This window comes from Solanum stenotomum, unplaced genomic scaffold (genome assembly GCF_019186545.1).
Source record: "Solanum stenotomum isolate F172 unplaced genomic scaffold, ASM1918654v1 scaffold35404, whole genome shotgun sequence".
In the NCBI taxonomy this organism is placed as follows: Eukaryota; Viridiplantae; Streptophyta; class Magnoliopsida; order Solanales; family Solanaceae; genus Solanum; species Solanum stenotomum.
This window is the reverse complement of record NW_026033428.1, coordinates 175103-202939: the sequence shown is the minus strand read 5'-3', so window position 1 is coordinate 202939 and position 27837 is coordinate 175103. Positions and strand designations below refer to the sequence as shown.

At 30.9% G+C, this 27837-nt stretch overlaps 5 protein-coding genes across 5 annotated transcripts; 3 read left to right on the top strand and 2 right to left on the bottom strand.

The window, feature by feature from the left end:
• Nucleotides 1-275: 275 nt before the first annotated feature.
• On the top strand, nt 276-6744 carry LOC125852465 (beta-glucuronosyltransferase GlcAT14B-like). The gene is made up of 4 exons (XM_049532188.1): nt 276-963; nt 2452-2527; nt 2681-2796; nt 5695-6744. The coding sequence occupies exons 1-4, from the start codon at nt 336-338 to the stop codon at nt 6219-6221; spliced, it is 1347 nt and encodes a 448-aa protein (XP_049388145.1). The 5' UTR covers nt 276-335; the 3' UTR covers nt 6222-6744.
• Nucleotides 6745-10284: 3540 nt separating this feature from the next.
• On the top strand, nt 10285-12646 carry LOC125852470 (GATA transcription factor 1-like). Its single transcript, XM_049532191.1, has 2 exons — nt 10285-10592; nt 11779-12646. The coding sequence occupies exons 1-2, from the start codon at nt 10431-10433 to the stop codon at nt 12379-12381; spliced, it is 765 nt and encodes a 254-aa protein (XP_049388148.1). The 5' UTR covers nt 10285-10430; the 3' UTR covers nt 12382-12646.
• A 491-nt stretch (nt 12647-13137) lies between these two features.
• On the bottom strand, nt 13138-14588 carry LOC125852468 (DNA-directed RNA polymerases II and IV subunit 5A-like). Its single transcript, XM_049532190.1, has 4 exons — nt 14385-14588; nt 14062-14241; nt 13471-13584; nt 13138-13263 (listed from the first exon to the last, which is right to left on the bottom strand). The coding sequence occupies exons 1-4, from the start codon at nt 14586-14588 to the stop codon at nt 13138-13140; spliced, it is 624 nt and encodes a 207-aa protein (XP_049388147.1).
• Nucleotides 14589-22265: 7677 nt separating this feature from the next.
• LOC125852466 (uncharacterized) lies at nt 22266-24581 on the top strand. Its single transcript, XM_049532189.1, has 3 exons — nt 22266-22406; nt 23064-23189; nt 24432-24581. Exons 1-3 carry the CDS (start codon nt 22287-22289, stop codon nt 24528-24530), a joined length of 345 nt encoding a protein of 114 aa, XP_049388146.1. The 5' UTR covers nt 22266-22286; the 3' UTR covers nt 24531-24581.
• A 287-nt stretch (nt 24582-24868) lies between these two features.
• On the bottom strand, nt 24869-27464 carry LOC125852449 (S-adenosyl-L-methionine:benzoic acid/salicylic acid carboxyl methyltransferase 2-like). Its single transcript, XM_049532175.1, has 4 exons — nt 27342-27464; nt 26534-26941; nt 25881-26135; nt 24869-25364 (listed from the first exon to the last, which is right to left on the bottom strand). The coding sequence occupies exons 2-4, from the start codon at nt 26924-26926 to the stop codon at nt 25026-25028; spliced, it is 987 nt and encodes a 328-aa protein (XP_049388132.1). The 5' UTR covers nt 26927-26941; nt 27342-27464; the 3' UTR covers nt 24869-25025.
• Nucleotides 27465-27837: the final 373 nt, after the last annotated feature.

The window sequence follows — 27837 nt, the reverse complement described above, 5'->3', positions numbered from 1 at the left end:
ACTTCGATAGTTGAGTCTCAAGATCAATGTCAGGATCAAGAGTCGAGAGTTGGGCCTTAGATCAGTATTGGAAATTGATTCCCGAAAAAAGTTATTTTTCGAATAAGATTGAGTCGGAAGATAAGATAAAAAGAAAAAATTGTGAAATATTTTAAGAATCAAAAGTTTGACACTATGCCACTTAGTAGATCGAAAGTATATCAAAGTTTAATTAATTGAAATAGTGTATACGTGCCTCCATGAAACAAAGAATCTAAAAAAAGTGTATATATATATATATATAAACACTTGAAAGATTTCCGCCATCGCCGGCAGCACTGATAATTTCCAACAAAATGCACAACCACCACCTTCAACCGCCGCCAACCACCACTTCCACCGGCGGCGCTACCGGCAGTAACAACAGTAGCATTTGCCGGATCACTTTTTCGACACCCTTTATCCTCCTTATCACCATCATATTCTCACTTCTCCTTATACTTTCCCTTTCCTTTTCCCCATCTTCTACCCCTCTTCCTCCTCACCCTAATCCTTCCCTTTTCCCCAATTTCCATAACTATCTCAACTCCCCATCAAACCCAAATGACCAAAATACCCTTCCATCCACCCCACCCACCCCACCTTCAATTGCATACCTCATATCTGGATCCACTAAAGACTCTTCTAGAATCCTCCGTTTGTTGTTTGCTGTGTATCATCCAAGAAATCAGTATTTACTTCATCTTGATAGAAAAGCTACTCAGAAGGAACGTGATGAATTGGCGCTTGCTGTTCAATCTGTGCCGGTTTTTAAAGCTGCACAGAATGTAAATGTTATTGGGAAAGCTGATTTTCGATACTCGATTGGGTCTTCTGCATTGTCTGCTACACTTCATGGGGCTTCCATTCTTTTGAGACTTTCGAATTCTTGGGATTGGTTTATTAATCTCTCAGCTGCTGATTATCCACTCGTTACTCAAGATGGTATGAAATGAAAAGATTTAGTTTGAAAAATTTGGTGTAGAGGGAAATGGGGGAGGGGATTATAGGATGAGGAATTGAACCCCTCACTGAAAAAATTCAGGTAGCCAATCGACTAAGCTAACTGGGATTCTTTTGAAAAAAGATTTAGCTTTTATATTTGTTAGTTTTGAATGTCTTTGTGTTAGCTACTTTGTAGGCTTTTTGAGTGTTGAATTTCCATGTTTTGTGAGTTTAGGATCTTAATTGAAATCTTATCTAAGATTGGTTTGCTTTAGAGAGTAGTCGAAAAACTATGTGAAGGCGAGCTTATCTTTAAAATGAACTTGGTGGACACAGTTACCGTGTAGCAGTTACCTTGTGGAATTAGTTAAGGTACCTGCAAGCTGGACCGGACACCATGGATGTTAGTAAAAGAGTTATCTTTAAATTGACAATTGACCGAGTTAAAGATTTAGCTTTTATTTGTGTTCGTTTTTGAAATTTCTTTTGGTAGCTACTTTTTGGGAGGGGTGTTGAATTCCATGTTTTTTGAGTTTAGTATCTCGATTGAAATCCTATCTAAGATTGGTTTGCTTCAAGCGAGGAGTCGAAAAACTATGTGAAGGCAAGCTATTTTTAAAATGAATTTGGTGGACATAATTTCATTGGTACTTGTGCAGGTTGGAGGGAGGTAGCAGGTACCTCTGGAATTAGTCAAGGTACCTGCAAGCTTGTCCGGACATCATGAATATTAGTAATAAAGAAGTTTATCTTTAAATTGTCCATTGACCAATCTAAAGATTTTGCTTTTATTTGTGTTCGTTTTTTAGTTTTCTTTTGCTAGCTACTTTTTGGGCTCTGTGTGTGTGTAGAATTCCATGTTTTTTTGTGTTTTGTATCTCAATTGAAATCTTATCTAAGATTGATTTTCTTCTGCAATATCTTTAAAATGAACTTGGTGGACATAGTTACACGGTAACTGTGTAAGTGGGAGGTAGCATGTACCTTGTGGAATTAGTTGTGGTACCTGCAAATTGGCCTGGACACCACGGTTATTAATAAAAGAGTTATCTTTAAATTGGCCATCGACCACTTTTGTCATGAGGGGATTATTCATGCACTTGATGCAATTTGTTTCTCCGAGAAGCTTGTTAGAAATTGTAGAAGTAGTTCATTGATGTGGGTAACTTTTCTATAAATAGAAATGTCTTGCCTGAACAAGTTTCTTGGTATTTGGGTTGGCTTCCTGTAAGATTTTACATCAATGAATTGTGTAGTTGAAATCATATCTCCTTATACCGGGATATCTCGTTGGTGTTTAATGATAACTGATGTTTGTAATGCAAATTCTTGTCATTGAACTGTGCCATTGGTGTGTTTGGATTGGTTGCACTACAACATAATCAATCAAATATTTTCATTGAATTTATTTCTTCCTATACCTCGATTTCTCTTTGTTGATGAGTGATGACCGATGATTTATGTGGTGCAAATCTTGTTGATTTTCAGATCTTCTACACATTTTATCATATCTACCCAAGGATCTTAATTTTGTCAACCACTCGAGCTACATCGGTTGGAGAGAGTATGACTATATCCTTCTCCTGCTATATGTTTCTATATGTACTAGCTTATAAAAAAAAAGAGGTTTCTATATGTAGTTATGTTTAAAGGATATGAACATGTGGATAGCACGTGCTTCAAGAGTTCACTAATATTGCTATTTTGGATTGTGTAGGTCAAAGAAGTTGAAACCAATAGTTGTGGATCCAGGGCTCTATCTTGCAGAGGAAAGTGAAGTATATTATGCCACTCAAAAACGGGAACTGCCAGATGCTTATCGATTATTCACAGGTGAGGATGCTGGTTATCGTTTTATTTGCTTCATTAGTATTGAATTTGTGAATAACGTTTGTGCTCTTTTTCCTGTGATTGAGAAAAAATATTTTCTTGATAAGGAGGGACAACTATAACGCTGAGAACAAGGAACTCTTTTATTAAAGAGAAAGGAGTAAGGACTAAACTAGAAAATAAAATTTAAACAGAAATATTATGCAGTATGAAAATAAGCAAAGTATGATATACATGGACACTAACTGGAAAAGGTGTACCACTTGTGATGACGCCATTGTTCCTCTCACTTCACTTTTATCTTCTCTTTTTAAATCAGAAAAAAAATCCAAATATCATCAACAATCCAACTAAATATCATCAACAACCAACCTAACTGCATCCCTCAATTCCTATTTCTTCCATTGTTTTCCTCATCTGACATCCAATCCTTCATCATCCTCTCGAAGTACATTTAACGTTATGTTATGTCATTTAAAAACCAAATCTATTGCCACAAGAACTATGGTTATTGTGAGGGGAAGAGGGGTTGGGTGTGGGGCATCCCAGAGGTGGTTTCAGAAGGATATGTTAACTGGAGATGTTTAGGCGCAGAGAAAATTACTAGTCTTTCACTTATCAAAGAAAAAGAGGAGTCTTTGACAACGGAAACCAGGGTTCAAATTCCAGCGGAGACCAAAAAATAAGTTGATTTCCTTACATTTAATGAAGCTTTGATGGGTAAATGTACCCGATACTCATGGTGGAGATGCGTATAAGCTGATTCGGACACCATTGTTATCTTACAAAAAGAGCTTTTGACAAAATTCTAGGGATTCCGTCGAAGGTTTCTAAGTGAAAATGACAAATCTATAATCCGGAACTGAAAGAGATTAGAAAGTTAAGGAGGCAATTAGTTTGAGGCAAGTAGAATGTTCTGCACGGTTTCAGATCCTTCATCCATTCTTTTTTTTTTTTGACGAGGAAATAAACCCTTCATCCATTCATTTATCAATCTTATAACATTAAGAAGCAAGGAAACCATCTTCTCCGTACGGTTTTCCATTACATTTAGGCTCTAAACGCTTTTGCATTTCTATCCAGCCAAAATCGCCAAGAGGTCTTGAATGAAGCAAATACAGTTTAGAATCCTCATAGAGCAGTAACCATAGTGGAAGTACTTAATTAGATGAAGCAGGGATGAGAAAATCTCTAAACCTCTATCTAGGAAGCATCTCCACAACCTGATGGGATGAGAAAATCTCTAAACCTCTATCTAGGAAGCATCTCCACAACCTGATGAGAAATGCAATGCATAGTCAGGTTGTCCTTGATTCTTGCCTTTGTACTACGTATATAGAAGACTAATTTTACTTTGAATTTTTTTAACTTATTTAGTCTCCGGATCTGTTGCAGATCATTCATGTAAGTGTTCCAAGAGTCTCTTACTTAAGTCTTTACCTTGTAAATGGATGATTTTCAGTTGAACTCTAGCTTTTGGATGAGTATATAAGGAAAGGGATTGTCTTGAAACAATTTCTTGGAAACATGCATGCACCATGTAATCATAAAATGATTTCTAGGGAAAGTAATTTAGTAAAAACCGCTCTTGGTATGATCTTTCAGTAAATGTAATGAAAGCATATTTGATACGTTACTGAGACAAAGCCACATGACACAAACTTAGTTTATCAAGTATCAACAACAATAACAACAAACCCAGTGTAACCCACAGGTGGGATCTGGGGCGGGTCGAGTGTACACAGACCTTAACCCCCCCTACCTTGAGAAGGTAGACAGGCAAGTTTATCAAGTATCAAAACTATAAGTTTTTTTGCATTTTAAAGGAGGAACAAGCTACTCTGAATTTGTCTAACTTCTTTTTTTTATAGGAAACTAAATACTTAGTCCAATTGTGATTACATTCATCAGCAACCCTGCGTTATTATTCTATTTCCGTTCCATCACTTCTCTTCATCGGGCAGTCAACCCTTCATCCTTTTCTCTGAGTCCAGTTGACACCTGACATTATGTATTGGTTCATTTGAAACCCAACTCTATTGCAACAATCACACCATCCTTGCTAAGTACAACTAGCAAGTTAACATTATCCTTCAGTATCAGTTGAAATATAATGAAATCCATCTTGAAGAAATTCCTAACCTCCAACGGCTTAAAATTTGAAACTTGTGCCTCAACTTCTCTCTCCACCATTTCAATTTGTCCAGCCTTCTCTGCAGTTCATCGGCTGCCTATTTTGGCCCTGGAGGAGGGTGAAAAAGTAAATTTTCTTTCTTTTCAGAGCTAATGGGTTTTTAATTTCGATGAATATTGACGTATAAAGTTGCCCCTTTCATCTCTATGATGGGGTTGAAATATAATTAGCGTGATCAATACTAAACGCCACCGCTTAGTTGCTTAAAATGATGAAACAGTGCAAAACAAGGGGTTATCACTTCAGTTTGAAGCCATGAGCTTTAGAGAAGTATGCGCGTCAAACAAAGACGCGCAAAGTAAATCCAAATAGAAGCGGTTGGTTCTTTGAATCTTGAACTTGAGCAGTTGGACTAATTATTGTTTATTTGATGCTGAAGTTAATTATTCTCATATGTTTGGCAATTTTTAAAAAATTTTCTTAAATTGTGCGTTTCACTTCACGTTTTTCATTTCAAGCCCTGCAGACTCTGTGTCTCTTTTGGATTTTTCGTTTTTGAAAACATCTTTTCAGAGAGGTGGTTTTTGCATTGCCAAGACCCCTCATAAATGATGGGCTCTGTTTTCACGAGATACTCTTCCTATTTGTCTCGTATTGTTGTCTAGAAACGTTGTAAAGCAGGACATTTAAAACCAGCCAATTTGTTATAAAATAGCAGGTTTTGCATGAGTTTCATACTATGACCAACTAATTTGTTCTTACTGCAGGGTCATCATCTGCTATTTTGAGTCGGAAGTTTACCGAGTTCTGCATCTTAGGCTCGGATAACCTCCCTAGAACTCTGTTAATGTACTTGTCAAACTCACCATCCTCAGAATCTGTATATTTTCCAACCGTTTTGTGCAATTCACGGAAATTCAATGAGACAACAATCAACCACAACATGCAGTATGCTTCTTTTAACTCCAGATCACAAGTTCGCCGGCTCAACTCAAGTGACTTCGATGACCTGGTGATGAGTGGAGCAGCCTTTGCTTCCCCATTTAAGGCAGGCGATCCGGTTCTTGATAAGATCGACCATGAACTTCTCCACCACAATCGTGACGAACCAGTGCCAGGCGGGTGGTGTTTAGGTGACACTGAAACTAACAAATGTACCGTTTGGGGAGATGCTGAAATCATAAGACCGGGTTTCGGAGCAAAGAGACTCGAGAAACATTTTCTTGAGCTTTTCTCTAACGGATCATATTTGTCTGATCAGTGTCAATATGAGAAGAGCTCCTCCTCCAGATGATTAACATCTAAGTTGCACAGACTCTTCACTTTTGATGCTGCACCTGTGTTGGATTCTTAAAAAATACCCTACTTTTGGAGAATCCGACACGTACTCGTTGACATTTTTGAAGAGTTCGAGCAATATAGATTAACATAGCAAAGGGAGAGACAAAGAGATGAATACACTATCAACTTAGAAGATATAACACGAGGTACTCATCAAACCACTTGAAATAGTACTAAATTTTAGTGTCAGCTAGCCAATTCTTTCATTGGAAGCCTATTGTTGTATAAGTCCTTTTGAAAGTTATCTTTTCCATCCAGTACCCGCTCTGCGTCAAAAAAACTTCGTCTTTGATCTCTCTTTCGCAATACATTTTAAGGGCTAAAACTTTGTTGAATTGGGCAAGCCCTGCTGAGGAGTCTTAATGTAATTGTTTGCCATTGCAATGAAGATCATTGTAATCACTTGATGTTAATATTGTACTCATTTTTTCCCTCTCCTCGAGGCACACGTAGACTTTTTTTTTTTTTACGAAAACATTATTATGTCTGAATATGAATACATGCTTGAGTATTAAGATGTTGTCTCTGAATTTGAATGCTAATTTGAATGCTAGATAATTAATTGTGTTTCTCAACATCTCAAATTGAATACATATTATGATGATTGTGGGTTGTTGGTTGGTGGTGAACATAGTTAACAGTAGAGCTTGTCTAGTGGTGGTTGCTGGGCTGTAGTGGCTGGTGGTAGAGGTGGCCGGTGGTGGAGGTGGTAGTTAGCAACGGAAATGGTTAGTGGTGATAGTTGGAAGTGTTGGCGGTGGTGGTCGTGTGAGGTATGAGTCGAGGTGATTGATGGTGATGGTGATGGTGACGTTCTAATCTCAGGTTATTCAACCCTAAACTCTAGCTCGTACTATTCACTAATATAAAAGAGAGTATTTTCTTTTAAGAGACATCTTGAAAATCTCATAAATTCATGGAATATTTACAAAGAAATCAGAACAATGAACATCAAATGTTGTTATTCTCAAAACCAAAGAGATCAAGATCAGATGTTCTCCATCTAGATCAACTCGAAATATTGAAGTATTGTCCAACATTTTTCGCATTCAAATACATCACGAGGTCTACGAGCCCATTTGAATTGATTTTAAAAAAATAGCTTTAAGTCAAAAATAAAAAATCAAACTAAAATGACTTTTAAGTCAAAAAATAAAAAGTAAGGGAGACTTACTTTTGGTTTTTGACTTATTTTAAGTCATTTTAAACTTTGTCAAACACTTCTTAACTTATTTAAGTCACTTTTGACTTATTTTAAGTTATTTTTTATATTTATCAAACACTTTCAGAAATTAAAAACTAATTTAAAAATAAATTTGACTAACTTTTAAAACAATCCAAATGAGCTCTACATACATCATTCTAACTTCAAGAAATATACTATTAATTAACCTCGAAGGGCGGGGAAATTTAGGAGAGAAAAATTAAATAAATACACAGAATTGTTACTCCCTCCATCCACAATTGTTTGTCAAGATAAGGTCATGCACATCCCTCAAGGAAAATTTAATATAAGGTGTAATTTGACTAATATAACCCTACTATATCAAGAATACCAAAAGTCCACATAACTTTTCAATTGAACTACACAATCATTAAGGGCAGAATTGGAAAAAAGTGACTAATTATTTCTTGATTGTTTAAATTGACAATTAATCTTGGACATCTATTTTTAATATACCTGCCAAACAATTGTGGACGGAGGGAGTACTAGACTATTTCTTTTATGAAAAGATATTATGATTGATTGATTTGATGTGTATTTTAAGTCACAAAGACAAAACTACTTTTATTCAACTTAAATAAAATAAAGAACACATAACATGACTTTTTCTAGAGTTTGCATGTGATATCTCACATGCAAAATGGGAGAGTAGTTGCAAACATATAACAACTAATCATACAATTTTTTAAACATGGGTAGGCCCTAGTAACACCCAAATTTGCTCCACTTATATTTTATGTCTAATTAATAAAATCGTCAGATCATTTTTATAACAGTCATTTTTTATAATAATATTTATTTTAATTATAATATAATCTAGTATTTTCTTAAGAATTGACTTTTATATTATGTTATGTATTTCATATATATCCTTTATAATAATATTGTAACATAGTAATTAAAAAACATATTAATAAACGACACTATTATAAAGAGATGTTACTATATAATCTCAAAGACGATGTGACTTCAATTTTAATCATTCATCATTTCTTTAAATCTTGTGTTGATTAATTTTATTATTACGACTTTTGAACTCTTCCTTCATTAAACACACACATACACAAAAAAATAAAATAAAAAATATCACATGTATTGTCGGAATAGTCAAAGATTTTTTCAACTAACTTATTATATAAATAAATTAATAACAATCGTGTCACTCTCTTGTTGGACAGATTAATTATCAATTCCATGATTTGCTTAAGCAGCCTGCGTTGGCTAATAATGTAAAATACATGGGCTGTTTGATCGGTGGAATAAAAATAATAATTTCAAGATATTTTATTATGCATTTGATTTTAAATTTTATTTCACTTCAAAATTATTTTATTTCACTATAATAGTATAAATTATTTCATATAAAAAATGAAATAAAATAATTTCATGAGATATTTTTATCTATGTCCTATTTCTTGATCACATAACCTCATAGTGTTATGACAATAATAATAATAATAATAATAATAATAATAATCAAGTTTTAATTATTTATATTTGTATCTTGCATTGGAAAACAACATGTAAATATTCTATTCTATGATAAATAAATATAAAATAAAATATAGTGATAAGTATATAGTCCTTGTCAAGTTCATGAAATATTGGGTGTACTTTCACTAGCACTATTTTTGATCATGTTGAGTTGACACAGACCAATAGTACCTAAATATAATTGACTACAAAGGGATACCTACTTGTTGAAATAAATAAATAAATACAAATGAAAAAAAAATATGCATATATAATTTACGTGATTTTAGATAGGAGGTTGTAAAAGCTATTCCATGAATTAAAGTAGTTAATAGTGTGTTGTTTTTCAATATATATTTATACTAGTAGTTGTATTATTTCTGTAGTTTCTTATTTGTTGTTTTCGTATTTTGCTTAAGTATTGCATACACTCTATCAGACATTAGACCTTTCTCTGTAAAACTTAAGCACATTTTAAAATATGATCAATGGTGACTTATATAACATTTTTCTTAAGTCGAGATTTAAAACAATCTCTTTATTTTAATAATTTTGTAGGATAAAATCTACGTATATCTTGATTCTTTCAAGTCCCATCTATGAGATTACACTGAACATGTGTTTTTTGTGTGGTAATGACTCACATATAAATATTTTTCCCTTTTAATGAATCTTATACGAGGTGAATTAAATTAGTCGAGACACAAAAATGAAAATTCAGTACCAAGTAAAAAAAATAAAGAAAAGCAAGTGAGATAAGCAAGGTATCATTTCTACGACAAACGTAAAAGGAAAGAAAATTAAAAAAACAGATGAAAAATCAACATCCTGTTGCTGCCTCCAACTTGCCAATTTGCTATTCAATAATAGTCCTTGGCCTTTTATTAGTAACAATAATTATTTATTTTATTTGATTTTCGATTTCATATTTAAGTCCGACTAATCTGAATTCTCACAAAATTAAACTCATTCATGAGTGAAGTTTCTATTAAAGATTTTTTCATATCTCAAAACTTAAACTCAAAAATTCTAATTAAATAACAAGTCCCATCAACCACACACCACTTTCTTTGGTATTATTGGTAACAATAATTATTCTTTTGATTTTTTATCTGGTGTTTGATATATTCGACTAATTTAAATTCGCACGAGATACAATCCATTAAAAAATAACGTTTTCTATCAAATATCTTTTAATATCCGAAGCTCAAAATCCAATCCTATAATTAATAAAAAGTTCTTATTCACTCAACCATATTCTTCGATATTATCGTAACAATAATAACACCAACAAGAAAGAGAGAGGAAAGAGAATCTCTCTTTCTTCCTACCCACAATTATTTCTCCCAAATTTCTCTCTGTCTCTCTTAACAAATTCAAACCAAACACAGCCAAAATAAAACCAAAAACTTGTTGAAAATTCTATAGAAAAAAATTTCTTTCTTTTTTTTTGAAAAGAATTTTATGAAAATGGAAGCTATGTACTCAAAAACTTGTTTTATGGTAGATGATGATATTCTTAATTTCTCTTTAGATGATGATGAAAAATATCAAACTTCTTCTTCTTCTTTTGAATCATCAAACACCCTTGGATTTCATCAAGATGATCATAGCCCTTCATTTCCTGTAAGTAATTTGATTGATTTTTTTTTTTCATTAGAATGGCATTTTCGTGAATAAACATGTAAAGAGGGGGTAATTTTGTTGGGTGAGGGAATAAGATACCATGTTTGGACGATTTTACCCTTGAAACCAAATGAGTTGTTTGATGCCTGGAATAAGGATAATAATTTCGAAATAAATTTATGATTAACTTTATGTCATGTTTTGTTTGAGGTGTTAGCTAATTCAAGATTAATTTATCTTGCTATTTGATAAAATAATGTGATTACTATTTCATATCGGCATATTCTACGCTTGAAATATCCTTGTTTATTCCATTTCACATGCCAGACGACCCTAAAAAGGATTCATGGCTTGTTTTAGAAATTCACATAATACTTTTTTATGATTACAATGAAAAAAAATTCACATAAATTCAAACGGTGCTATAAATGATAGGGGTAATTTTGGAAATAAAATATGGGGGTACTTTGGGAATTGAAAATGTGGCCGACATATATTTATGATTGGTACGTTGGCAGCCACTAGAAGTGAGCTGTACGAATAATTACTATATATCCGTTTTCCACTTGCATTACATAAAATACAAAAAGACGTTTTGGTCCCTACGCAAAAATTCCTTTGAAATTGCCTTTTTTTTTTTGTGCAATATTAAAATAATTAGATTCCCTCTTAGATATTTTCAAGTTTTTTATAAGATACAAATAGAAATATAAAATAAAGCTTACATCATTATCTTTTTTCGAACTGCTTTGATATGTTTTTACTCGAGCAAAGGGTCTATTGGAAATAGTTCCTCTATCTTCTAGAGTAGGGTAGGAGTTTAAGAAAAAGACTTTTGACACGTAATTTCCATTGGAAGTCTCCTTCGGACGAGCAAATTTCCAACAAAATGTCTATCGAAAATTCATGTTTTTTTAATAGTGTTTGTAAACTCCAAGTTAGTCAAACAACACCATATAAATTGAAACGGAATGGGTAGTATAGAAAGTTTATTATTCCCAAGAAGTGAAAAACCAGAGGTGATTATGAGTGTTTATTTTGAGCTACTCATAAGAGTTGCTCTATCGAAAACAACGTCTCTACCACTATCCTCCTCAAGGCTTAGACCCGACTTATGAGATTACACTGAATATGTTGTTGTTGTTGTTAGATGCTCGGAAGAGTATTAACGGAATACATTTTGCAGGATTATGTAGAGGAAGAATTGGAATGGCTTTCAAATAAAGATGCATTTCCAGCAGTAGAATTTGACATATTCTCTGATCATGTCCCTAATGTCATATTTGATCACCACAGCCCAAATTCAGTACTGGAAAACAGCAGCAGCAACAACAACAACAACAATTGCAACGTAAATGTTAAGGAAAACACGTTTACAAGACACACCTCTAGCCTCCTACAAGTCCCCATTAACCACCCCGTTGGTGCACGGAGCAAGAGAAGGCGAAGAATCGCCTTGCAATGTGACAACTCATGTGTATGGGGTAACCAAGTGAAATTCAACAACACTAGTACTAAGCAAGGACTAACATTGCTCAAAATATCAATGACTAAAGCTAAAAGAGGTACTAGCATTGGTAGGAGGTGTCAACATTGTGGGGTCGATAAGACCCCACAATGGCGTGCAGGTCCTACAGGACCTAAAACGTTGTGCAACGCTTGTGGGGTCCGGTATAAGTCTGGAAGGTTGTTCCCTGAGTACCGCCCCGCGAATAGCCCTACTTTTTCAGTTGATTTACATTCAAATTCTCATAGGAAAGTTTTGGAGATGAGAAAGCAGAGGATTTAAAATCAAGTATATAGGGCAGGGTTAATTAGTAGTGAGTCTATAGTTTTTAAATTTTTAGCACAATTAGTATGGAGTCTAGGTTTACTAAAACCATATTATTTGTATTGATTTCCACTAAAATCTACTAGGGTATTTACAAGTTAACTTGGTTTGGTCATGGTATATTTCATTTATTCTTTTCAACCAATAAGATGTATTGTTAGTTAGGGGCGGAGATAGATCGAAGGGCGAATACTACACTATATACTAAATGAAAGAACCTTTTGATGAAAATCCTGTCTCCGCCACTATTGACATGTTGCTTTAAGAGGTGGAGGGTTATCTTTACTTTTTTTGTCTAGAGTGTCTACATGATATTTTTCTTGTTGAAGTTTGAACTATGTATATATAAGAGCAACCTCAACCTTAGTGTGGCCTAGTGGTTAAAAAAGTGAGTGCAAATTTTAAATACCAGTGCTCAAATCATAGGGTAGGACGGAGAATATTAGGTGATTTTACCCCATAGACATGAGCGTTTGCTAACAAAGTTATCTAGTACCTACCTGCGTAGGTGAGAGGTAGCAAGTATATATATGATGAAATAGTCAAGATAATCACAAATAACTTATAGACTTTACTACTCATAAACATCAAAACTAGTTCGATATGTACTTAGTGAAATAGTCAAGGTACGCGCAAGAAAAGAAAGCAAATACTACTAACAAGCAACTTCATTACTTCTACTTACATCTAAACTGTGTAAACATCAAAACTAGTTTAAACAACATATCGATAAGTGACATAACGACCTGCAGTCTCACTTGGTCTGATAATTTTCACGATTTGGCCACGATTTAGCCCATAATATCTAGCAATTGGATCGTTGATCTGAATTCGAGGAAGCTGTTTCAACAACAGGAAAAATATAAGTCACTCGATTAGATAGAAAACAGATGAGAATAATCAACTAGTATCTAACAAAATGATTAGATCCTCCAAAAGTAATGCATTTTGGAGGATCCAACAAGGGTAAGACGACATTTTTGGAGGATCCAAGTAACATAGGTCAACATCATTTAGCAAGTGCAAATAATGAAAACTAAGACGAACCTGTGATTCTTTCACTGTATATCGTTCCAATAAACTTTTCTTTTCTGCATTAGTAAGTGGCTGATGCTCAGGAACTATAGCATGATCTTTAACGTTTACCACCAACTCTTCTTCCTGACATATCAAACACGTAACTGCTTATTTATAAAATCAGTTTCAATACTTCAAAAACGCTTTTCAACTATTATTAATCAGCTAAACCAAACGGACTCATAGTCCGTTTATCAAAATGTAAATGGTACTCTGATTTTGGTTGTCCTACTACTTGACTAGTAGCTAGACCACAATAACAAAAGTACCAAAAAGATGAAAGGTCAAAAACCCACCTAAAATATCACGATTTTTTTGAGTTTCTTACCTGAATTATCAGGTGTGCAAGTTTCCTAGCTACCTAAACTATCACCAACTATTTATCAAAACACACCTCAACTATCAATTTCATAGGTGTGTGAGTTTCCTAGCCACCTGAACTATCACCAGCTATTTATCAAAATACGCCTCAATTATCAATTGTTCCCTTTTCCTATCTGAACGTGCGTTCATTCAAGTAAAGTAAGTACAAACAATTAGCAAAAATAGTGGAGTAGTCACCTGGAAGACCTCCAAGTGTAACATTGTAGATACTTCACTTATGAATTGAAGAGATTTGGGTGTCAGTTTTTGTTGTACAACAAAAATTGCTTGGGAGATCTCTTCTTGTCTCAGACGTTCTGCATAAGGTCTCATTTCCTTAACACCAACCTTTGCCCCTTCAGGAAAGAACACATATATCTGCAATCAATAAACTACGGAGCTTCATTGTTTGTCTGATTTTGACTTGACACGACTTTTAGGAAAACAAAATGTACCAAAACATTCTTTAATCTTGTGGTTTTAAACATATCGAAACAGGAAAGAGACATAAGAATGCGTACCTTCTTCTCATCATTGTTGCGTTTGGCTTTGAGAATTTCAAGGTCTTGTCTCTTCATGTTTACGCCATACTTGTGAAGGAATTCTTGTTTTGACATTTTAATCTCAAATTCTTCAACAAGATAGCCCCTATCATTCAACATTTCCATCGTTGTCTTACGAACTTTGTAAAGTCTTGTGAGCTCGTCTTCTGATAGAGTACTCATATTGGTGCCCTACTAAATTCAAAATATGATATTCGTTAAAGCAAATACGAATAGCAACGAACACATGATTAGACACAATTGAATCTAAGTATCTGCTATCTTCCACCAGTAACACGTAACATTAATGTCCACTCGCAAAACAATATTTAAGCCTAAAACTATTGATTTTTGTTTTTTTGGTAATTTTACAATTACAATATTCATTATCAAACTCAACTCCATACTCCAATTAGACAAGCTAAAAGTTTAATCAATATGTCCTTCAACAAAATTCAGTTTTTTTAAAAAAACTGCTTACAAACAATATAATATAAATATACACATCAACCTATAACAATCAATACATATAACCATGATGCAAATTCAGTAACAGTTGTGTTTACAACAACAACAACAATATACGTACATCTACCTCCAAGATATCGAGAAATTGTTTACAATAGATCCTCGACTCAAGTAAAACATAGACAATAACAATTGTATTTACAACAACAAAAACAACAAACCTAGAAATTCCACGGGTGAGGTGAGGTCCGAAGAGGGTAGAGTATATGCAGACCTAATAACCCTAACTCGTAGAGATAGAAAGACAAGAGGATAGAGTATATGTAGACCTTAGTTATCCCTAATTAATAGAGATAGATAAACTGTTTACGATAAAACCCTGAGTCAAGTAAAGTTCATTAATAATTGTGTTTACCACAAATAAAAATTACAGTTGGATTCCGTCGGTGAAAAATCCGTTACGTTATAGAGAAAAATATGGGTTATTAATTAACTTAAATAAACTCCTCTATTATAAAAAATAAAAATATAATTTTCCTTATTTATTAAATAAATATAACAAATATATCACAATTTTGAGTAAAATACAATTTTGGACTTAATTTTAGGTCAAGTATCTGCTAACCCGTGATTTTGGGCTAAATCCATGGAAGAAATCCTAATTAACGAAGATTTTAAAAAAAAAAACCTAATTAGTATATATATATATATAATGATATTTGATATTTAAATCTCATTTAGCTTTTATAAATAAAAGTAGGTAGGAAACTAGTTTAATAGTTTTGTGAACCAAAAAGGAGGAATGTAATTATTACATGGACTCAATTTATTACAAGTTGAGATCAGATAATTTAGCTATAGTTATTTTTTAGGAGAAGATTTAATTAAATTATTGTAATATCTTTGATTGATTTATATATTTCCCTTTCAATAGGTGACAAATTAGAATGTGTTGGTATGTATGAATATATTTTCTTTAAAAAATTAGTGAGTTTTTTGTTGTTTGATACACAAACAAAAAAAATATATGTAATTTGGAAAAATTCTTAAATTTTGTTTTCAAGGAAAATATTTTTAATGTTGAACACCTTTGACACAAACACTCCCATTCAAATAAATACAATTATTTTAGTTAATTAATTTCAATTTACCTAAAATTCTTAAATATTTCTCAACTTTCTTTAATAATATTTCATTTGATTCAATAATAAGATGGCGATAATATGAAATTAAAGCAACATGAAGAACTTAGCCAAAACCAAAACAATTCTTTGAGAAAGAGGCCAATGTACACCACTCGTCGTCCTGATTCAAACACGAACTAATCACTAGTTGTAATTTCGTTTTGACATAGTAAAATCTTGTTCACTTGAATTGACTTTCCAATACGTAATGTACGTCCAATTAATTTTGTCCCAACTCTTATATAAACCAAAATCTCGAATAGACCAATATACGATAGGGCAACCTTTGTCTTCATTAATTGGATCATATGCATTAAAAAAGGACCAAACATTACCCCATTCAGCATAACATACATATATATCATTAATAATACCAGCATCAAATGCAAAATCTTGACCATGTACTAAAGTAACACTAAATACAGGGAGCTAATGTTGTAATTTACAAGTAACTTGCATAGTTGGATGATGATTAGGAGATAAATTGTTAATTAGATGAACTTTTGGAGTACCATTATTATTTTCAAAAGAAAATGAGAATTGAGATGAAGTTAAAAATATAATAAGAATGAGAATTAAGGCTAAGTTGGTATTAGAAATCATTTTTTTGAAGTGATTTTGGTTAGAGTAACATTTTTCGAAATAAATAGATTTTGAAAACATGACTAAATATTATAATCTTGGTTTGAGTCAAATATGTCTTAAATTTAGGATTTGCCATAAATTTTCAATGGATTTAATACAACAAGAAGAGGATGTTATATTAATTGTTAGATTAATCTTCATTTAGTTTATTTGGCTAAACTAATGTGAGTCATTTGCTCTTTAATTAATTCTCTTATAATATGCACTCTCCATCACAAACTTGGATTGTGGTGCCTGACAGTGATGGATGGTGGAACTGCTCTAGGCTTACCAGAAGTCTTTGGCTTGATTCCAATACGAAAATCAAACATTGAGTAGAAAATAATTTTTAAAAAACATTCTTTATCTTTCATTTATACGTTGCTTTTATTTTTTTTTAGAATAAATAATATATTTATACTCTTCATTTTATGTCACTTGACTTTTATATTTAAAATAAAATTTCTTTGTTACTTGTATACTTTTAGCAAATTAAAAGAAATCTATTATTTTCTTTCAATATACCACCACCACTATCATTAAATTGGCTACATAATACTTACTAGCCAAGTTAAGATTTTCAATATATAATTAATAAAATTAATTATTAAGTTTTGGATTAACTCTAGCAATGTTGATACACCACAATCGTAAAGACCAAAATGAAAATAAAATAAAATTGTGTTGGGATGATTTTTGAAGGTTTGGGATTCAGGTTTGTGGTGGAGAAGGCTGCGCGAATTGAGCTTAACTCACAAAAAATTGAACTTATAAGTTTGTTGCACCCCGACTCTGTATTAATCCGTGCAACTTAAGTTTTATTTTACACTATCATATTCTAATTTTGAGCAGATCAATTTTTGTTAGATTTTATAACTTTGAGTACATCACCATTTTTTTTCAAACAAAATGCAAATTTAATATACCACTCATTTTCTTATAATTGTTACATGTAAATAGTTATTAGAAATTTAAAGTGTACATATAAGTTGTCTTAAATTATTTTCTGAATTACAAAAACCTTAAAACTAAGGCATGCCCTTATTTTTTGAGGTTTGCTTGTGTCTAATTTATTTTGGTTTTACGATACTATAGTAAATAAAAAATGTATTCTTCCTCATATATCTTTTTCGAATTGTAATTTCAGAAAAACAATAAAAAGAAAATAATTCAAGAAAGAGATCACCACCACTCATCCTCTTAATTCAAGCACATACTATTTATCATATTAAACATTACAATTCGACATTTCATCTCGACATAATAAAATCTTATTTCACGAGTTTTTGGGAGACCATTTTGTAACAAACTTCCAATTACGTTTGTCCCAACTCTTCCTAATCCCTTTATCTAAAACAGACCAATAAATATTTGAATGACCTTTATCTTCCTTAAATGGATCATATGCCTCAATAAGTGCTGTTGAATTAATCCATTCAAGAAAACATATATGACTATGATGAGTAATATCACCATAAAATGTAAAATTTGAACCTTGTTGTACCAAAGTTTCACTTATTTCAGGTTCTCCACTTTTTAATTTTAAATTAAATATCACAACTGGATTAAGACTATTAGGTATGTCATCCAAAAAATAAACAATAGGTTGATTAGAAACTGAATAAACTGAGAAATGAGACAAAATTAAGGACATAACAAGAACGAGAATCAAGGGAGAGTTGATAGAATTAAAAGTCATTGTTTTTCTTAAAGTACTTCTGATAAAAAAAAACTTTTCGAAATAAATAGAGTCTTTAAAGTTGACCAAATATTATAATTAAAATTCATGTAATTTAATTTGAAAGAATTTGTCCAATTTAAGTCAAATATGTCTTAAATTTATAGCAAGAAGATCGTATCTTATTAATTACTAGATTTTGCTTCACCATGAATGAATAATATATTTACTTTCTCCATTTCATTTTACTTGACTTTTACATTAAAAAATATTTTTCTTAAATTTTATTNCTAACAAAAAAATTATTTTTGTTTCTGTTGAGGTGGAAACCATGAAATGAAATGGGTGAAGTTAATTTGAGCGGGTGGGTTTCTATTGTTTCCAATTGGGTCGGGTGGGTATGGTGGAAAGTGGGGTATTTTAAAAGCCACATGACATTTTCTTAAATTAAAGTAAAAAAAATGAATTTTTAATTTATTAAAAAAATTTCTGTTAAGTAAAAGGGCATATATGAGTCATTTCTATAACGGCAGGGGCATATATGAGCCATTTTTTAAACGGAGGGTATATCAGCTCCAAATCATAAAGTTTAGGGGTAAATCAGGACCTTTTCCCTTCTTCCTGATGTCTTTTTTGAATTGTAATTTTAGAAAAATAATAAAAAGGATTAAATAGAAAATAAAAGTAACAACACAAGGACTTTAGCCAAAAGCAAAAAATTCTTCGAGAAAGAGACCATCACTCATCCTCTAATTAATATATTCAAACGCGAATTATTTTTTCGCTTATATTACATTAAAAGTCACAAATCGAAATTTCATCTCAATATAATAAAATCTTTTTTCACGAGTTGGGGGTCCAATTTGCAACAAATGTCCACTTATATTTGTCCCAGCTCTTCATAATTCCTTTATCTTGAATAGACCAATAGACAATTGAATGACCTTTATCTTCCTTAAGTGGATCGTATAAATGAATAAATGCTGATGAATGATTCCATTCAACATAACATACATAAATATCATTAATAACCTTAGCCTCAAATGAAAATTGTGTACCATGAATATCCAATTCTCCACTAGATAAATGGGGTCCACTATTTAATTTAATTTCAAATTTCATAACTGGATTAAGATTCTTAGGTATGTCATCAAAAAGAGAAACAATAGGTTTATGTAGATCAGCAACGGAATAAAATGAAAATTGATACAAAATTAAGGACATAACAAGAATGAGAATGAAGGGAGAATTGGTAATATTAGAAGTCATTGCTTTTCTTAAAGTACTTCTGACAGAAAAAACTTTTCGAAATAAATAGATTTTAAAAAGTTGACTAAATATTATAATTAAATTCATGTAATTTAATTTGAAAGAATTAGTCCAACTTTAGTCAAATATGTCTTAAATTTATAACAAGAAGATCATATCCTATTAATTACTATATCAAATTTTCTTAAATTTTATTTGCTTATTTTAGCAATTATCATTAAATAACTTTTACCTCCTAATTTTTTGCTTCTCGAAAAGCATGACTTAAAGACTTTACCCAAATGACTTTTTTCTATCAGATTACTATGTTATAATAGTTAATACTATACTTTGATTAGAGTTAGTTACACTAATCTTTCTTATAATATGACTAAATTTTGAATATTCCTCATGTATTTTAAAAGCAAACACTTGCACCTTTTATTATTTATAATTTTATATGTATATTTCTTACACCCCATATGAGGTATATCTGAAATATAATTATTCAAAGATAATTAGAGTTTATGAATAAAATATTTTTAATGTAATTTCATAATTATTTATGAAAAGTAATTTATTTCAATTAAAAAAAACTTTAATTAAATTAAATGTTAGTTGAGTTGTCATTTTTTACCTTGTGAAAATTCTCTCTTTTTATTTTTATTTTTTATATATCAGACTGATAACCATTAAACGTTCCCAACACCATGATCGAATGACCATAATTCATCCACCAAGCTAAATTCATGTCTCCTTAGAACTCAAGGATACAATAGTAGGAGCCTATAAAATATTTATTTAATTTTGATTGTAAATTTCTTATTCAAGGTGAAAGGAATATATCGTCTCAAAAGGATTATAGGAAATTATGTAAAATTTATATATTATAAAATTCAATAATTTATCAAAATGAAAAAAGACTTCTTTGGACATAAATCATTAATTGTGATAAAGGTCTTAACGAAATAAATTTCATAAAATGATGACTAAACTATTTTTTTCTTAAGCAAAGTCACATAATTTTGTTTTGTCATATGAAATCACAATACTACACTAATGTAATAAAAAAGTCGCAATGACAAAAATTATAACCTTACGATGCAGTAACATATATATTTTTAATTTCATCTGAAATACTAATCATTCAAGACACATTAACGCATCATCTTATATTTTCACTTATTTTATCAGAGAACTCCACTTATAATAACATCAACTTTCACCTATTTTATTAGAGAACTCCACTTATAATAAATCAAACTTTCACCAATTAACCAACAAACTTAAAGAAAATAACACATTTATTCTCAAATTCAAAACAAAGTCCATCTTGTGTTGCATACCAATAACAAGTTTGTTCATGACAAAAAGCTTCATCTCTTGAATATTGGAACAATTTAAATAAACCATGTTTATTTTCTAAAGCCACTTGACAAAAAACACCATTTTCAGTATCTTCACTTATTGTAACATTGAAAGGCCAAATTGTTGATGGATTAATTGTTTGTAGCCCATAATATTTTTCATCTGATAAACATTTGATAAACAAAGGTTGATTTGTTCGAGTTTCAATTCGAATATTATACGATAATGAAGAGGTGACAAAAATTGAATTGAAAGTCATAATAATTAGAAGAGAGAAAATAGTGAAGGATATAGAAGAAAAAGCCATTGATTTTTTTTGCTAATGATGTTGTTATAGTCATAGTTAGGCAAATTTGATGGATATTTATATGTAACATCCAAGATTATGTTTTCAATGAACTAATTCTTTTAGATTTTTTCTACTTTGATTATGCATTTATTGGATTATGAAATAAAATGATCCGTTTATTTTATTCACCATCTGGTCCAAAATAAGTGAACTATCAACACTTTTTCTTGGTTTCAAATTAAATGAATTTCTTAAAGTCAAAAAGGATTATCAATTAAATTTTGTTTTCAAAGCTAACCTTTTTCTTAATGGGATTTTCAAGTATTTTTTTTATTCTCATTGCTAATTTTAAGAAAATATCGATCAAAAACACAAATAAAAAAAATATATAATTTAAAGTTTTTACCTAAATACAAACTTGATATTCTTGCAAAATTATTTTTAGTAAAAACACTTTTTTAAAATAAAAAAATTATTTGTCAAAATAATCTAATTTTAAATGTTTAACTTAAAAATTATAAAAATCACAATTTTTTTAAAAAGATAATTCTTCAATTTATCTCATCTAATTACGTCTCATAGATCGAAACCAACAAAGTACTCCCCTTCTGCTATGTGACACAATTCTTTTAAGTTTATTTTAAAATGAATGTTATTTTTAGTTTAATATTTTTATTTACAATGAAATGATATATAACCCTATAAATTTTTAAAAATATTTCAGTTTTATCACTAAAAAAATTCTTAAATATTACTCTGTTTATAAAAAATATTAAAAATAAATTAAGATAAAGAAAATAGTATTTTTGTGGAATAAAATAATTCACTTCGTTATTGAAGAAGTTTTCTTCCATTTTCCAATAAAGTCGCAAAAACCAGACAAGTGTCAACTTCTTTGGCATCCACCAACAAGTTTATATGACAACACATCACCAAAATATATATATATATATAGAAAATAAAAAAAATAACCATTAAAAGCAAATTGCAGAACAAAAAAGAAGAAGATTTTTTTAAAGAAAATGGCTAATTTAAAACTTATAGCCACCATGTCCAATTCCATTATTTCTACTACATATTTTGTCCCTTCAACTCTTTGTATCTCTAGAGCTTTTGTTAGTCCCACAAGACCTAATGAAATTGTAAGTTTTTATTTTCCATATTTTAGTTTATAATCCTATTTTTTAAAATATCTATTATAGAAAGTCATGTTCGAGTCAGTTTACAAGCATCTAAATTGTTGTATATGAGTAGATGTCATATATGTAATTTTTCTTTAATGTATAACATATCGAGTAATTTTGTTCAACAAAAGTTACTTGTAAAAAAAATCTACAATTTTAGATAATCACTAAACTAATATTATTGTCTCAGAAATTTTTTTCCTTTATCCAAGAAAATTGGAATTAAGATGATTTTTTATAATATAATAACTATTAGTTGAGTGAGTATCAGAAAATTGCTAATGAGTTGATTGTTAAGGGAAGACACTCTTGGATAATTTAGAGTTTTGCTTTATTCCTAAATATATGTGGTGGATCTACATGGTTGGTTACAAATTCATGTAAATTCAATATATTTTTGTTTTAATTATCGATTTGGTTGTGAATTCAGTTATTATTATATTATTAATAATAATACTTAATGTGATATTGCGTTTAAAAAAACGTATTAACTTGATAAATTCTGGATCTGTCTATGAATATGCATTATTTTGGCGTTAAATTGATGGATTTGTTTGTATTATATCTAAATAATTTTTTGATTTTTTTTTGAAAATAAATAAATTAAATTTACAGGCAAAAATTGATAAAGAGACAGTCCAAAAAATAAAAGAAGCAGCAGTAGCAGTGAAGGAAGGTGCACAAGAAGTAAAAAGTGTGGGGGATTCTCTCAAAGAGACTATCTCTTCTAGTGCTGGAAATGTAATTTCTCACTTTTACCAAAAAAAATATAATTGTTTTTATTTGTTCTATTAATTTTCTTATTTTATGACTTTATTTCTTAATCCAAGTAAAAAAATAAATGTGCATGATTAGAGTACCACTGATGGGGAATGGACTGGTGGTATGCTTATATAGATTTGAGTGACCTCTTTTCATGAAGTAGTTTATGAATTGGCCTTTGCAGTTGAGTTAAGTCATATGTCATATTTTTACATGCTATGAAAGTCGATACATCCCTTTTATTGAACTCTCGATCGACACTAAATTAGTTGGGTTTGAGCATAAATGGAGTGTTAAAGACTTGGAAAGGTTAAAATCTTTCATTGATTGGGAAATGAACGAGTAATCTGTTTTATAGGATTTGAACAATTCTCCCTTGGTAAGCTAGTTTTTCGGTTAGAGTTGGTGTAACAAACCCGAATTCTTCTATATTAAGAAGAGAACTAAAACGCAGTTACAACTTAAGAATTGTGATTGCAATACTCAAACTACGGAAATACAATAGGAATATTGAAATAGCAAGTAACTAAAAGATAGAGATATGAATGGAGGTGAGAAGCTTAGACTCTAGAAGAAGAGGAGAGGACAAACATTTTCTTCAATATGCATAAACCCTTCTTTCCAACTCATTTTCCCTTTTAACCAAATGTTAATTGGGCCTGCATCCCAAATAAAACACTTCAATATTTTACTTGACCCAATCTCATTCACCACTTCTAACTCATAGACTCTTTTAGAGCTAGCTTGGTTCACAACAGTTGGGTTCGAGAGCTCTTGATACATGCTTAATTAGTTGGGTCTAGGTGTGAATGAGGTGTTAGAATGGTTAGTCACATATTGGCTGGGAAATGAACGGGTTCATCTCCTTATATGGATTATTCGTAAGCTAGTTTTAAAATTTGAGTTGAGTTCAGGAGCTTTCGATTCACACTTAATTAGTTGGGTTTGGGTGTAAATGGAGCGTTAGAGTTTATATTGATCGGGAAATGATATGTTTATATAAATTTGGATAAATTCTTTCCTTTGTGAATTATTTTTTGAAATTGAGTTGCGTTTAAGTGCCATGTCTTTGCATCCAAACTTTTGATGATTAGGTGATGATATTTTGTTTATTTTTTTCTTTCTAAAGCTATTCTTCCATATAAGTACCATTTTATTATCTTTGAAGGAAGTATTTTGACAACTTAATTATGATGTTTCTCTATTTAATATTTTGATTAGGTAATTTCAGAGATGTCCAAGAAAGTATTAGACAAGGCTACAGAGAATGAAGAAAAGAGTACATGGGAAACTATCAAGGAAAAAGTCACTGGCAAGTGATTTATATATAAGTTTCATCATTTGACTGTCTTGACATCCATTTAATAACTTTTTTTTAACCTCTTTAATATTTTATCAGATTTTAGTTGGTATTGTAGTTCGAATTCGAAACTTTAATTTAGATAAAATGTAGAAGTATTTTATTCATCTCATTACGATTAAATTACTATTCTAATCACAGTCGGAATGGGAGAATTGGTTTTTTAGGTTACTAACAAAATTTGTTTTATGGCTTTTTATTTTACGAGAGATTTTCAATTTTACACGATTTTTTTTTTTGTATTTGGGGAAAAGAATAATTCTTCTACTCATTTCTAGTTATGTTAGTTTGATCCTCGTATTTTGAATTAAGACAATCCTTTTAGGACGGAGTGAGAATACATTGTCATTAATATCTAATAAGATAAGATTATTATTACATGTCAAGCAATTGAAACCTAAATAGCAAAAGGGAAATTAGGGTTCGAGTCCGTGGCGATGCACGGACAACATGCCCTAATTTCTTTTGTACAAGGAGACACTAACATTTACGAACATAATTTTTTCTTTCGCCCTGCAATCGTTGACAAATATTTCGTTGTACTTGTGAAACACTTCATCCATATTCAATTCATCATGGCCAAAATGGCTAACAAGCAAAGGTTCAGCCACAGATCTAAAACTTTGTACCATATTATACTTCTCATCATCACAAGAATTTCTCTGAATTTTTGAAGTTTTCAAGATGTCTATGGTGAAAGATCCCTCCTTTTCAACTATAAACGTCACCTCTTTTGGAGATGGATTGTATAGAGGAATATTGAATGAATCCACTTTCTTTTCATCTATTGATCCCTGTATTTATTAGTATGAACATTAAACTATATATACTATAGTATAAGAATCTAAAAAATATAATTATAAAAAACTCTCAATAGTAAATGAAAGAGAGAAGGGCAAATATACTTCTGAACTTTTTGACTTAGAGTGGATATCGTTAAAAATGAGCGCATAAAAGTAAAAAATAAATATACATCATTTGTTAGATAATGCGGATATATTCATCACTTTTTTAACGAACAGTATATCCGCTCTAAATTTCAAAGTCGAAGAACATACTCGTATTTTTACCCTTTATAATTGAACAATATTTTAAAACTTTTCTTTTTTCTTTTTTCCCTTTGAATACTTTTTTTTTTTAATCTATCAATTTTACATCATGAGAATGTCTTGTTGAATACTTCTTATATAGGAGTAAAAATATAAAAAATTACACTTAATAATCTTAAAAATAAATGATGTTGAACTTTTCAACTCCCAACTCCTCACTAAATTAAATTTTCAAGATCAAAAATCAAATGTGTAATTTACCTGCGCGATAAAAAATTTAAGGGTCATGGCCAAAAGTTCCCACTCGTAGGAACATCCTTTACTATAGCGATCTTCGTTTTCTCTCCCCAACATAGTCAATACCATACGTCCATTTTTCACCAATTCTTTCGATCGATACGTTAGAAATGTTACAAAATCTCTTTCATATTGTTGGTAATAACCTTTAAACACATTTGGTGGGCTTGTACTTGTTAGGTATATATTTCCCTTGTTATTCTCTATTCCATCGGGAACCTATACACATGAATTAATAATTAACAAAAAAGAAAATCGATGAAACATATAATATAAGCATAATATATAAATATGTCTTTTAATTATGTTTCAACTAGTATATACGTCCTCTAATTTTGGATATACACAAATATAGACACTTAAATTTGTATAAAGTTTAACAAATAGACACACATTTTCTATGTGACATAATACATGTAGGACGCCACATAAGATATGTGTGCATCTGTTTGTTCAAGTTTACTTAATTGCCTAGTACTTGTATATACACACCCAAAGTTGGAGGACATAGATAGATGTCAGTGGAAGTCAAATTAAATAATGTATTTATGGATTATGCATATAATATATAACATGTAAAACCACATTAGTACTAGTTATAGAGTGATAAAACTTACTTGAGAAAGCCAGTGTAGACTATAAGAGGAGTGAATAAAATGTAGACTATTAGAAGGGAAAAGTCTAGTATAAAATGAACCAGCAACTCCTGCAACAAATAATTCATCCCTTCCCATATCATATTTCCTCAAATCTTCTTCGTAGAATGTTGATAACGATCGAAAAATCGTATTAAAATCATTGCTAGGAAGATCATTCAAAAAAATATGAATTTCCAACGACTTATGACATTTCTTTTTTCTTTCGTTATCGATTGTCTTAATGAGTTCGCTGATTGTCAAAAAAGTGTTAGGTCCAGATGAACAGCCTAAATCCGCAATGCGTATGATTTCTCTAGGGAAAATGTTGTTGTAGAGTGCAGAAATAGCTTCATCTGTTATTGACTTTGTCATGAGGATCACCTTATGCTGTACATACAATTAATAATGCAACATTTTACAAGGCATATTCATAAGGAAAAAATTAATTTATAAGTCATGCAAGTAGTATATAAAAGGCATAATAGATAAATATGATCTTTAACTTGGTTTTACCTTGTATTTATGTCCTTTAATTTTGAGTGTGCACAAGTAAACATTGAACTTGTATAAAGTTGAACAAGTGAACATATACGTCTTATGTGGCATTATATGTGTATTATGCCACATAGGACGCATGTGTCTACTTGTTTAATTTTATATAAATTTAAGTATCTATTTGTGCACATCTAAAGTTGGAGGGCATAGATGACAGCTAAAATCAAATTAAAGATCATACTTATGTGTTATGCGTATATAAAAAGTTGTGTGATGATAGTATATAGTATACCTGAAGCAATGAATTTTTTGCTTAGCTAGAGTCTCCAATTCCTCCATTCATGTGAAGAATTTTAGCAACATCCATATCTTTTGTGTCTTGGATTCCTCTCTATGTATAGGAGTAAGTTTATATAGTGCACTTGATAGCTAGTGTACATTAGGGGTGTGTTTGGTATGAAGGAAAATGTTTTCCTAGAAAATGTTTTCCTGGAAAACAAGTTGATTTTTGACTTATTTTCTCATGTTTGGTTGGTGAGTAGAAAATAATTTCCGGAAAAGATTTTTAGTGTTTGATTTATGAATGATTTTTTCTTTTTGAGAAATATCTTTTATTTTTACTAGGGTAGAAAATAATTGTTGAAATTGAAAATATTTTTTAAAAACATAACTTAAATTTTTTTGGGGGTGGGTTGAGGGTAGGGGTGAAAAATTGAATTTTTGAAGTTGAAAATATTTTTTAAAAACAAACTTAAAATTTTTTTGGGGGGATGGGGGCTGGTAGGGGG

Bases quoted from the DNA above. Each gene is read 5' to 3' on its own strand.
- LOC125852465 (XM_049532188.1), top strand. From the start codon at position 336: ATGCACAACCACCACCTTCAACCGCCGCCAACCACCACTTCCACCGGC. The intron at 964-2,451 runs GTATGAAATGAA...GTTGATTTTCAG, and splicing joins TCCACTCGTTACTCAAGATG to ATCTTCTACACATTTTATCA. The intron at 2,528-2,680 runs GTATGACTATAT...TGGATTGTGTAG, and splicing joins AGCTACATCGGTTGGAGAGA to GTCAAAGAAGTTGAAACCAA.
- LOC125852470 (XM_049532191.1), top strand. From the start codon at position 10,431: ATGAAAATGGAAGCTATGTACTCAAAAACTTGTTTTATGGTAGATGAT. The intron at 10,593-11,778 runs GTAAGTAATTTG...TACATTTTGCAG, and splicing joins ATCATAGCCCTTCATTTCCT to GATTATGTAGAGGAAGAATT.
- LOC125852468 (XM_049532190.1), bottom strand. From the start codon at position 14,588: ATGAGTACTCTATCAGAAGACGAGCTCACAAGACTTTACAAAGTTCGT. The intron at 14,242-14,384 runs GTACGCATTCTT...TATTGATTGCAG, and splicing joins GCAACAATGATGAGAAGAAG to ATATATGTGTTCTTTCCTGA. The intron at 13,585-14,061 runs GTGACTACTCCA...TTGATATGTCAG, and splicing joins TACACTTGGAGGTCTTCCAG to GAAGAAGAGTTGGTGGTAAA.
- LOC125852466 (XM_049532189.1), top strand. From the start codon at position 22,287: ATGGCTAATTTAAAACTTATAGCCACCATGTCCAATTCCATTATTTCT. The intron at 22,407-23,063 runs GTAAGTTTTTAT...TTAAATTTACAG, and splicing joins CCACAAGACCTAATGAAATT to GCAAAAATTGATAAAGAGAC. The intron at 23,190-24,431 runs GTAATTTCTCAC...TATTTTGATTAG, and splicing joins TCTCTTCTAGTGCTGGAAAT to GTAATTTCAGAGATGTCCAA.
- LOC125852449 (XM_049532175.1), bottom strand. From the start codon at position 26,926: ATGACAAAGTCAATAACAGATGAAGCTATTTCTGCACTCTACAACAAC. The intron at 26,136-26,533 runs GTAAGTTTTATC...TCATGTGTATAG, and splicing joins GTCTACACTGGCTTTCTCAA to GTTCCCGATGGAATAGAGAA. The intron at 25,365-25,880 runs GTAAATTACACA...TAATAAATACAG, and splicing joins TTAAATTTTTTATCGCGCAG to GGATCAATAGATGAAAAGAA.